The sequence below is a fragment of the Vipera ursinii genome (genome assembly GCF_947247035.1).
Source record: "Vipera ursinii genome assembly, chromosome: 15".
Classification (NCBI taxonomy): domain Eukaryota; kingdom Metazoa; phylum Chordata; class Lepidosauria; order Squamata; family Viperidae; genus Vipera; species Vipera ursinii.
The window spans coordinates 5,628,469-5,640,730 of NC_139528.1; the positions used below are offsets into that span (position 1 = coordinate 5,628,469).

The 12,262-nt window shown below is 52.3% G+C and overlaps 1 protein-coding gene across 4 annotated transcripts in view; it reads left to right on the forward strand.

Moving 5' to 3' along the window:
- Positions 1-241: 241 nt before the first annotated feature.
- SIPA1 (signal-induced proliferation-associated 1) overlaps positions 242-12,262 on the forward strand; it is a 43,362-nt gene continuing 31,341 nt past the window's right edge. For all 4 annotated transcript variants that reach the window (XM_083374177.1, XM_083374179.1, XM_083374178.1 and 1 more), the window contains exons 1-2: positions 242-324; positions 10,725-11,946. In XM_083374177.1, coding sequence (XP_083230303.1) covers positions 11,034-11,946 — 913 coding nt within the window. In that variant the 5' untranslated portion in view covers positions 242-324; positions 10,725-11,033. The remainder of the gene's footprint in view (positions 325-10,724; positions 11,947-12,262) is intronic.

A 12,262-nucleotide genomic window follows, 5' to 3' on the forward strand; every position in this document is an offset into this window, starting at 1 on the left:
CCCCACCCCCTCCAGGAAACCCAGCTTCCCTCCGCCTCCGCTCTTTCCCCCCCCCCGGCGGTGCTTTGCTGACGCCGCCCGGCGCCCCCCCCCCCTCCCCGCTTCCTTCCCCCGCCTGGGTCTGCCCGCCCCCGGTCGGAGGAGGGAGGGGAGGGAGGGGAGGGGAGGGCGGGGCCAGCGCCTGGGCCGCAGGGAGCCGACGCCGAGACTCCACGCGGGGCAAGAAGCGGCGGCGGAGAAGGAAGGCAGCGCCCCGCTCGGCTTGGCTGCTGCTGCCGTCCTCGTTGCTGCTGCTGCGGCTGCAAGCCTGCCGGAGCCGGAGAGGTAAGGCTGGGCAGCTCCTCCGACACGCATCCCGCACGTGCACCGGGGCGCGGGCAGGCGGAGGGGGGGGCAACACACACACACACACACACACACACACACACAGAGGCAAGGAGACGGGGACCCCCTTTGCAAAAGCGGGGCTGCCTTTTTTTTTTCTTTTTTTTTTCCAAAAGCCCAGCGCCTCCTCCATTCAGACGCTCCGTGCAGACGCGGGCAGGAGGAGGAGGAGGAGGACGAGTCCGCTTTCCCCCCTTCCCCTTCCCCGGGCGCTTCCGCCACCCGCTCCCGCCCGGGCACGAGCATCGGCGGCGGCCTCTCCCCCCCCCCCCCCACTTCCCCGGAGAGGCGCTTCCCCCCATCTGGCCAGAGGCTGCTTGCAACGTGACAGGCGCCGCCGCTGCTGCTGCTGCTGTTGGTCGGGGGGGGGCCGTCGGGAGCGCGCGTGCAGGCGCGCGCCCTTTCAGCCAAGAAAGCGGGCGGCAGACCCCGCGCGCTCCCGGCCTCTGGCTCTTTTCTTTTGCGCGCCCCGGAGGGATGCCCGCGTCTCTCCGCTGCTATTGTGTGCCCCCCCACTCCAAAAAAAGAGCAAAAAAAAAATCCGAATTGTTGTTGTTATTATTATTATTATTATTATTATTATTATTATTATTATTATATCTATCCACCTACCTACCTATCTGTCTGTCTGTCTATCTATCTATCTATCTATCTATCTATCTATCTCTATCTATCTATCTATCTATCTATCTATCTATCTATCTATATCTAATCTATCTATCTATCTATCTAATCTATCTATCTAATCTATCTATCTATCTATCTATCTATCTATCTATCTAATCAATCATCCTATCTATCTATCTATCTATCTATCTATCTATCTATCTATCTATCTATCTATCTATCTATCTAATCAATCATCCTATCTATCTATCTATCTATCTATCTATCTATCTATCTATCTATCTATCTATCTATCTATCTATCTATCTATCTATCTATCTATCTATCTATCTAATCAATCATCCTATCTATCTATCTATCTATCTATCTATCTATCTATCTATCTATCTATCTATCTATCTATCTATCTATCTATCTATCTATCTATCCATCCATCCATCCCCTTCCAGCCTTGCCCGGCTGCGCTCCTAGCCGGACCAGAGGCCGAGCGGAGCAAGAGCATGTGCAGAGTGCTTCTGCTGAGTCTAGGGGCCCTTTGGCTTCCGGAGGGATGGGGGGGGATGAAAGAAAGGAGGTCTCTCTCTCTCTCTCTCTCACACACACACACACACACACACACACACGTGTACATATGTGTTTCTGATAATTGGTGGGGTTCCCTGCCTGGCTTCCTCTTCCTCCTCCTCTGCGTTTAAGATGCACGCCGACCCGGCGAGGTAGGCTTCTGGGAGCTCGTTTTCTCAGCCCCAGCATGCGGTCCAGATGTTGAGCAAAAGCATCCCCCCCCCCGTCCCACCCCGCCGGGAAAAGGAGAGGTGGGTGGAAGGGAAGGACGGCCCGTCCTTGGCTGCCACCGGGCGGACTCCGATTCCCATCCACGGGTCCGCTGGCAGCAGATGCAAGGAGCGGTTCAAGGCCAGCACATCTGCAGGGCATCTGGCTGAGGAAGACGGGGAGCTTGCTTTTGGATATCATGGCTTCTCTCCCGGCGGTGCCTGGAAAAAACCTGGTTAGCAGCGCCTGGCTGCAATGGGGGGTGTGTGTGTGGGGGGGTGTCATTTCGAGAAGATGGAAACATCAGGAGGGGTTGAAGCTCTGTGGCCGTAAAACGTGCCCCCCCCTCTATAAGGGAGGGGATTGTCTTGTGCAGCTTTGCCTTGCCCTTGTTCAGTTTGTCTTATCTAAGAGGTGTGATTTTTGACCTCCCCCACCCCTTTTTTTTTTGCAAGCCTATAGTAAGTGTTTCTCCAACCTTGGCGGGGTGAAGATGGGTGGACTTCAGCTCCCAGAATTCCCCAGACAGCGTTGGCGCGGGATGACAGACGATGAGAGTTGGGGTCCTTTTACAGTATTTGGCGGGGCGGGGGGGGGGCTGATGGGTCGCCTGCCTCCTGCACGGAGGAGATGCAAAAACAAACAAACGATGACACTGTGTGCAAAGAAGCATTTGCATATGTGGTTGCTATCTGGGGGATTCTGGGAGTTGAAGTCCCCCCATCTTTCCCCCCCCCCCAGGTTGCAAAGACACTGGCGTAAATTGGGGGCGATTGTTGCAAGCATCCTTCCCAATTAGGTGAGGACAGCAGAGCTAAATTAAAGCGCGCTGGCAGCTCTTTTGCAATCCTGGAGAATCGGGGATCTTTTTCCCAGCAAAATTCAGGCTCCTTTATTATTCTATTCAACATCCTCCCCCCCCCTTGGAAAGCCAGCCTGCAAAGATTCAGAGCAGTAAACCCTCACCAAAAGTGTCCCAAATTCAATTCAAACCATCCGACAGAATCCACAACTGTTTAAGTAGCCATGTTAAAATAATAAGTTTGAGCTATTTGCATCCCAAAATTGTTTGGAAAAGCAAACATCCGTTGGGATGGCAACCAAAAAATGAACAATTTAAGATTTTTTTAGGGTCTTCAAGGCAAGTAAAGGTTCTAGTCCTTGTGGTTCGGAATAAAACTGTTGTCTGGAAGGGTACAGTCCCGCTTGAGTAGGGTGGGCTGGACTGGAAGACCTCCAAGGTCCCTTCCAAGTCTGGAATTCTGTTCGATGTCCTTGAGAATATTACGACTGCCTTTGCTCCTGCGGGGAGATGCCGCGTGACCCTAAGCTCTCATTTCGGATCCTGGCTAATCAAATGCACGTTTGGCTTCCCGTGGAAAGAGATTTAAATTTGCATTGCCTGGTTTAATCTTCAGGCATTGACATGGCAGGCAGTGTGGTTGTGCGAAGGGGTTGGCAAAGTCAGGCACAAATTATTGAGGTCCGCAGGGCATCCCTTCACAATATTGGGGGGCACGGAGGACATGCGAAAGGATGCTGCGTGTTCAAAGAAGGATCTGCAAGTGTGGTCTCGCTCTGGGCCAAAAGCAACCAATTGCAAGTAGATGAAATTAGGATTCTCTCCACCGATGGCTGTATTCACACAGCCTCCTTAACCCGGTTGTTGTAGGAACCTCTTTCCTAGGTTTCCAGAGTGGCTTGAAGAAGCGTTGGGAACCCTCAACATTCAGACACAATCGGGATCAGAATTTCCATTGCTAAGCAGGGCAGTTTGTTAATTTGCGACCCTTTTGGTCATGTTTGTTGAGCAGTCATTAAGTGAATCGGGCCGTCCTTAAGCAAACCTGACTCCTCCCCCCCCGTTGACTTTGATTTTTGGAAGCCAGCTAGAACGGTTGCGAATGGCGATCACATGACCCCAGAAGGCTGCAGCCGTTGCTCATAAATTCTGGTTGCCAAATGCCTGGGTTTCGATCACGTGATTGCGGGGAACGCTGCGACAGTCATAAGTGTGAGGACTGGTCATAAGTCACCTTTTTCAATGGTGTGCTAACTTAGAATAATCGCTAAACGAATGCCTGTAAGTCCGTTGGCATGGCGCGCTAAGCCACCCTGAGAATTTAAGTACGGTTTCTCTAACCAGGCTTAGCCTGTCGAATAAATGCAACCACTAGATTTATTTTTAACCTGGTTTAGTGTCCTGTGTGAACGTCACCCGGGAGAATCCATAATGCAAATGGGGATAGCCGGGCCCAGCTGCCTCAAGCCCAAGGCTCCCCTTGTTTAAAAAGAGGGGAGGGGGGGCTGGTAGATATTTCTCAAAATATGAGATGGGGAATGTGCATCCAGGAAGAGAATTTGGATGCGAGACCACCAAGAGATCCCAAGGCGAAATGATTTTCCCAGGAGAAGCCAGTGCAAACCATTGTTTGATGCTGCTACTGCAAAAATTGCACAAGGGTAACCTGAAGCTCTAAATGGACGGTGAGAGTTACTAGTTCTTTTTAAGGTTTCTGGCAGAAATGTCTCGCTTAGCAACATAAATGGGCTCCGTTGTGGCCGTCAGTCGAGGACCGTCTGTATCGTTCGGTCCCCGCAGGGACGCCGGCTTGCTTTCAATGCCTGCCTGTCCGTCTGCGAGCCGGCTGGAAGCTGACGCAGCCCGAATGGCACTTGCTCCCATTGACCTGCCCCTCCAGGAAGAGAAAGCCTCCATTCATCGCAGCTAGAAATCCAGCTGCCAAAGGAATGACCGAACTGGCACCCAGTTGCAAAGGACAGGGACCCCACCCACCCCGTGCGCATTGCTGCTCCAGAGCGCCGTGTGCATGCAAGGAGGGGGGGGGTTCTTCGAAAAAGAGCCAGGGGATTGTTATCTTGGGGGGGAAGGACTTTTTGCTCGGCTGCGCAAGGGGGACGTGCGGTGCAGGTACGCAACTCCCAGCTACTGCTTGTGTGGGTGTTGAGAAGTGTTGCGGGCAAAGCCGATCTCTTTCCTGAGGATGTTACGTGGACGGCTTTTGTCTCGGGGGGGGGGGGGAAGGGAGGAGGGTCAGCTAAGAGGAAGAAACAGGCCGGGAGTTCGGACTTCCGCTTCTTGTATTTCCTCTGCAAAACAGGAAGCGGAGCCGTGTGTCAACAGCCAAGGCCATCTTGGACCACCGCCTGTTCTCCCCTTACCCAAATTGTGCATGTAGAGTGGGGGGGGGAGGAAAGAGCTAATCTTAGTGGATATGCGAAGAAATTGTTGGGGGGTGGTGGTCCGTGGACGGGAAGAGAGCCTAGTGAAGCGAAGGGGAGACACGACAGCAGTCTTCCAATTTTGGAGGGGCTGCCCCAGGGAGGAGGGGGTGGTGGTGGCCCACCTGTTTTCCAAAGCACCGGAAGGCTGGACCAGGAACAACCGGGTGGAAACTAATCCAGGAGAGAGACTCGACCTAGAAATAAGGAGAAACTTCCCGACAGCGAGAACAGTTAACCAGTGGAACGGCTTGCCACCGGATGCGGTGGAAGCGTGTCAAGAAGAGACTGGACAGCCATCTGTCCGAAATGGCGTCGTAGGGTCTCCTGCTTGAGCGGGGGTGGGGTGGGGTTGGACTAGATGACCTCCAAGGTCCCTTCCAGCTCCGTCGTTCTATTCTTAAGAAGGGGAAGTCTCTCTCTCTCTCTCTTGTCGACACGAGGGTTTGACAGCCACCCCCGTTTGCTGGACAGGAAAATCGGAGCGGTGGTGGGATTGGCCCGCTCCGTTCTCCGCGTCCACCCGAACGCAATCTTTGTCGTGTCTAGCGTGTGCCGTCTTCTTTGTGCTCTCTGGCCTAGTCCTGTTTCTCATTCGACATCCATGCTTCCTCTCCCGAGGTCTTTTTCTGTTCCCAACCACCCCTCCGCCCGCCTATCACCAAATGGCCTTCCTCCCAAACAGCGCGAGGGGGTTAGGGAAACACCCAAGTGGGTGACTCAGTTTACCTCTGCTCATGGATCAGTCTCCAGGGTCAGAGGAGTGGACATACCCTTCCCCCTTCCCGTCCTCTTCGTACAGGTAGTCCTCAATTTACGGCCACAGTTGAGCCCATCTCAACCCAGGTCCCATCATCATCCCCAGCCATCGACCTCGACAGCTAGGGAACCGTGGGACTTGCAACCCGTCGAGGGGAGATAAATTGACGCTGCAGGCGGCTAAAAGTCTTCCAATATTGGAGGGTCCGTCGCAGGGAGCCCAGCGTTTCTGTCGCTAAGTGAGACCGTTGTTTAGAGGAGCTTTGCCCCATTTCACGACCTTTATTGCCACCTTCGTTAAGCGAACGGCGGCGTTTGTTAAGCTACTCACCAGGACGTAAAGTGAATCCGAGGCCGCTGTCTGAATCACTTTCCCTTCTCTAAAGGGCAGGAAAAAAACACTTTTCCCTTCTTGGCTCATGCCTCTTATTGTCGTTTTTTCAACACCAACAAATGTGGCATTTTGTGCACGGGAACGTCGCACGTCGCAAGTTCTAAATCAAGGCCATTCAGAATTATTTTGGGAAGATCGGGGGGAGGGGGGATCGGCAGCCTGGCAGGATCTTCTAATAAGCCATGATTTTTTACAATTTTCTTCAAAAAGACTAGATACGCCAATTTCAGGACGGGGGTCCCCCCATTTTCTTAAGTTGGAAAGTCAAGGATGGGAGAATGGCAGTGGAAACACCGCTTTTATTCGGCAAAACTGCACAATAAGCCTACCTCTGTACGCAGGCAGGGGAGAATTGAAAGCATTTGTGGAGTAATCCTTGACTTAGCCACCGATTTGTTTAGTGACCGTTCAAAATTACGCTGGAAAAAGTGACTTCACCCTTAACGGCCGTTGCAGCATCCCCGCCCCATGCTCAAGTAATCAAAATCCAGGTGCTTGGCAACTGGCTCCTATTTGTGACGGCCGCCGCGTCCCGGGATCACAGGATCCCCTTTTGCGAACTTCCGACAAGCAAAGTCGATGGGGAAGCCGGATCCACTTAGCAGCTCTGGTTGCTAACGACCGCTGTGATTCTCCACAAATGTAGGTAGGACATGTGGCAAAATGGGGCAAAACTCGCTTTGACTTGTCTTGCTTAGCAACAGAAATTTTAGGCTCGATGGTTGTAAGTCGAGGACTAACCTCCATCGCCTTTGACCCCCCTCCCCCCCGTTTCCTGTTTCATAAGCAACCCAGGTCGTAATCTAGAACGATTGCACACTGCGGGTGTGGAATTTACCATTTGGAAAGGGGGCAGAACAACAACCCTGCAGGAAAGCAAGTTTCTCACCTGGACCTCAAAGCATGGGTCATCTCTGGGGAGAGAAGGCCTGAAAAAAAGAGACCCAGCGGTTCTTCGTTGCCCAGTTCGAGCTCACTGCTGGAAGAAATTGTGTTCACTTTAGACCCGTGTTTCTCAACCTTGGCAACTTTAAGATAGGTGGACTTCAACTCCCAGAATGCCCCAGCCAGCATGTTTAAGATGAATGGGCTTCAACTACTAGAATTGCCAGCATGCTTTAAGATGGTTAGGCTTCAGCTCCCAGAATTCCCTAGCCGGCATGCTTTAAGGTGGGTGGGCTTCAAATCCCAGAGTTCCCCAGCCGGCATGCTTTGAGATGGGTGGACCCCAACTCCCAGAATTCCCCAGCCGGCCTGCTTTAAGGTGGCTGGGCTTCAACTCCCAGAATTCTGGGGGTTGAATTCCGCACCTTAAATTTACTAACATTGAAAATCCTAGCAATAGTAAAGAGTAAATTTTCCCTGGCTTTTGAAGTGCTTCCAACCAGAGTTAAGTTTTCCTTTCTACTTTATCTCTGGCCATATGGAAACCAAAGAAGCAGAGCTTCATCCCAACCAGTTGTTCCTTGCATGCGACTTTTTTTTTTGAGGGGGGGATATCTCTTTCCCCCCCCCACACTCCCTTTTGAAAACCCATTTCCATTTCCTTGCACTGATTTCTGTTTTTCTGGGTCATCACAAACCAAGTCCTCTCTCCTTTAATCGCAGTGCCCTCCAGCTCTGAGGTTCGTTCTGCTTGCATCACGGCTTTTTTCCCTTTGATGCTTTGCAGAAGTGTGTGTTGTTGTTTTTGCACTTCCTCTGCCGTGGTGGTGGAGGAGGAGGAGAGCAAGACGTTCTGCCCCCGGGGTGGCTTGCTCACAGCCCACTTAACGTGGTCGGCACAGTGTGATTCTTGCAATTCCCAGACACATCTTCCTTTTTTTTTTCCCCCTTGCATTCTTTCTGTCTCTCTTTCCCCCCCCCCCGCCACTTCCATCCTTGACTCAAACGCCAATCATTATGGGAAACCGTTAAAAGAGCGGTATGAAGTGTTGATGCCGCTTTACAAGGCCTTGGTAAGGCTGCGCTTGGAATATCGCACCCAGTTTGGGTTGCCACGATTATATATATATAAAAAAAAGATGTTGAGACTCTGGAAAGAGGGGGCAGAGAAGAGCAACAAAGATGATCGCGGTTGCTGGAATTGGGTATGTCTAATTTCTGCCAACCTAGCAGTTCGAAAGCATGTAAAAATGCAAGTAGAAAAATAGGGACCACTCTGGTGGGAAGGTAACAGCGTTCCGTGCGCCTTTGGCGTCTAGTCATGCCGGCCACATGACCACGGAGACGTCCTCGGACAAGCGCTGGCTTTTCGGCTTTGAAACGGAGATGAGCACCGGCCCCTAGAGTTGGAAACGACTAGCACGCCTGTGCGGGGAAACTTTTACCTCTACCTTATTTAATGAAAAAGGGACGCGGTGGCTCAGTGGGTTAGGACACTGAGCTTGTCGATCAGAAGGTCAGCAGTTTGGCGGGTCAAATCCCGAGTGCCGCGTAGCAGAGTGAGCGCCGGTAACTCATCCCAGCTTCTGCCAACCTAGCAGTTCGAAAGCACGTAAAAATGCAAGTAGAAAAATAGGGACCACTCCGGTGGGAAGGTAACAGCGTTCCGTGTGCCTTCGGCGTCTAGTCATGATGGCCACATGACCACGGAGACGTCCTCGAACAAGCGCTGGCTTTTCGGCTTTGAAACGGAGATGAGCACCGGCCCCTAGAGTTGGAAACGACTAGCACGCACGTGCGGGAGAACCTTTACCTTTACCTAATTTAATGAAAACAAGGACTAGGGGTGACATGATAGCAGTGTGCCAATCTCTGCCACAGAAAAAGAGGGGGGTCAGTTTGTTTTCCAAAGCACCAGAAGGCAAGACATGAAACAATGGATGGAAATTAATCAAAAGAGAGAAGCAACTTGGAATTCAGGAAAAATTTCCTGATGGTGAGAACAATTAAATCAGCGGAACAACTTGCTTCCAGAAGCTGTAGGTGCTAAGTTGTGGGTGCTAACACCACTAAGAAGAGATTAGACAGCCATTTGTCCAGAATGGTACACGATCTCCTGCTTGAGCAGGGGGTTGGACTAGAAGACCTCCGAGGTCCCTTCCAACTATTGTTATTTTCTTCTGTTAAGATGCTAGTGAAAGTAGCCAAATTCAGGGCTATCCCAGGACGTGCAAAAGGGAGATTTTGCAAGGAAAATTCCACGGGTTGTGCGGACACAGTTCCCAGCATTTCCTGCTTAAAGGGGGGGGGAATTACGGGTAATAAAAAGCCTTCCCCCCCCCAAGCTGCTGCCAGCAAGTCGTATCAGGCTGAATGGACAACAATTCAATCCAGTCATATGCCTTTTTCTAGTCTGAATCCCCAGTTTTGTCAAACTAGGCCAGGCTGGATAAGCGGGTTGGTCGTAATGAAGCAAAGAAACGTTGGCATTTTAAGATTCGTAGGACGACTGCCGTTTTTTAATTACAGCAGTCCTCGAATTATGACCGCAGCGGATCCTGCAAGTTGTGACGATCGTAAAGTGGGATGCCGTGTGATCGGACCCAATGTCACAACCGTCATGAAGCGAGCTCGTTATTCGGTATAGGGCTGTGGGGATTTTTATTTATTTATTTATTTTTGCTGAAAACTTAGAAATAAATGCCCCGGGTTGTTGTTTTTTTTTCCCCTTTGGCAAAAGCCCTGTAAATCAGGCCCATTTGAATGTGGGATGGTGCAAACGGATGTAAGTGCCAGCCAAGCGCTCAAAATACAGCCACAGAACCACAGGGGAGATGCAACCTTGAGAACTGGGTTGTAAATATCTTTATATTTTGGTGGTGGGGGCTGTCCTTTGTAAACTTCGAAGTGTCATAAGTGTAGGACTGCCTGTACCAATGTTTTATTCTGTATCCACTATTATTTTGCCTGCTTTTTCTTTTATGTAGCTATTTATTCTGTTAAATGTTTTGATAAATAAGTTATCGCTGGAACAAAAAACGGAAAAAAGTTGGCCCTGAAAGCTTGGAAGGATTTTGCCAATGAGAGCAGACTACATGGAACAGTTGATATCACGTGGTTTTGCGCACCCTTGAATTTAACCAGCACCATGAGGACTAGAAACCAGGGACTCTTAGTTTAGGACTTGCAACTCCAGATCACATTTGCAAAAAAATACCCGAATGAAATATGTACCATATAGTTACTCTGTGTGTGTGTGTGTGTATGTATATATATATAAAATCCCCGTGGTCGCATGACCAGTATTCAGGCACTTGGCAACTGACTCATATTTATGACGGTGTCCCGTGGCCACGTGATCATCCCCTTTTGCAAACCTTCTGACAAGCAATGGGGAAGCCACTTAACAACCGTGTTTCTAACTTAACAACTGCAGTGATTTGCTTAACGTGTGGCAAGAAAGGTCGTAACATGGGGCAAAATTCACTGAGCAAATGTCTGGCTTAGCAACCGAAATTTGGTGCTCCATCGCGGCCGTTAGTTGAGGACTGCCTGTATTTTTAACCATGTCAGGTGGCTTCCTCGCTTATTTTGATGCACAGTGCCTGATTGTCCCAAAGGCAGTTCTAACATTTCATGGTCTCTTTTCTAATCCAAGAAACAATTCCAAGATGATGTGGTGCCACTCCTGCCCCGTCCTGGCTTTTGAGACCTCCCTGGCTGCAGCACGCTGACCCTGAACTACGGAGTGGACGTCAGCTCCAGGAATTGCTCCTCTTCCAAACGGTTGGCCGGCATCTCCCCATGGGGAGCGTGTTGCCTTTCTCTGTCCACTTGACCACCGCTGGCTGTCTTGGAAGTCCTCGCTTGGCTGGCAAGCCAGAACGGCAGTGGGGCCTTCCCTCCAATCGGAGACAAGGGTGGGATCTGGAATCCTGAGCACACGCACCGCACGCCGTTTGGGGCGATGCAGTCGGACGACCTCTTCGTTCGTAAGATGCGACGCCACTCCAACCGCCCGCCGCTTACCTCCTTCTCCTTCGACAACTTCCGGGCCCCCAAGCCTCAGGTGGGCGAGGGCCCGCTGGCGGGCCACTGTGGACCACCTCTGAGGTCGCCGCAGCGCAGTGGTCTCATGCACCGCAGTAACAGCGACGTGACCCTGAGCGAAGGGGAGCTGGCGGTCGCCACAGGGACTCCCGGCTCACCCTTGCCGCTGGCCGCAGCCTCCGGGACGGGGTTCCAGCGAAACAGCAGCAGCCCCCTCATGCCTTCAAAGAGCATGGCGCCCCCTCGAGCCCGGGCACACAGCCACGAGGAGTCCCGGGCGGGCAGTCCCACCGCACGGCGTTTCCGCGACCCCCTGCTCCTGCTGGGACTGGCGTCCTCGGACGTGTGGGAATCAGAGAGGGGTAGCACCCCGTTAGCGGAGACCAGCGTATCCCTTCCCACATCGGAGGCGGCCACGCCGGTGTGGGGCCGCCACCTGGCCCATTACGACGTCCAAAGTATCCTCTTTGAGCCTGGTGTGGGGGCCCAGGAAGCGGCCCGGCAGGTCAACGTCACCACGGGCGCCTCGGCGGCTTCCCAGCCCCGCGCAGCGGACGTGACGCTGATTCTGGAGGACGGGATCGAAGAGGAGGGAGGGGGCACGCTGGTGCTGAGCTGCTCCGCCTTTCGGGTGGAAGCCGGAGGGGAAGTCGAACGAGGGCTAGGCCAACACAGGGGGCTGCCAGCGGGCTTCCACTGTCCAAACATGGCCGTATCGGTTTTGGAGGAACCCCGTGAAAGTTACGGGCAGAGGAGCAGCCGAGTCGTGCACGCCATTGAGTACGCCGACCTCGGAGCCTGTTACTACCGGAAGCATTTTTACGGCAAAGGTGAACGAGGGGCGTCCGGGAGAAGGAGGGGGAGGAGAGCAGAGGGAAAATGTGCAGTGAGCTGCAATTTCACTACAAAGTTGAAACGCGGGTAGTCCTCGGCTTGCGACCGTTCGTTTAGCGACCGTCCTAAGTTACAACAGCGTTGGAAAAAGTGTTTTACGACTTGCTCGGGCGCTTACACCTGTTGCAAAATCCCCGTGGTCATGTGATCTGAAATTTTCAACCATCCTTCCCAACCGGCTTCCAAGGAGCCAAGTCGAAGCGGGGGGGGGGGGAGCCGGATTCACGTAACAGCTGCCCTTAACAACGGCAG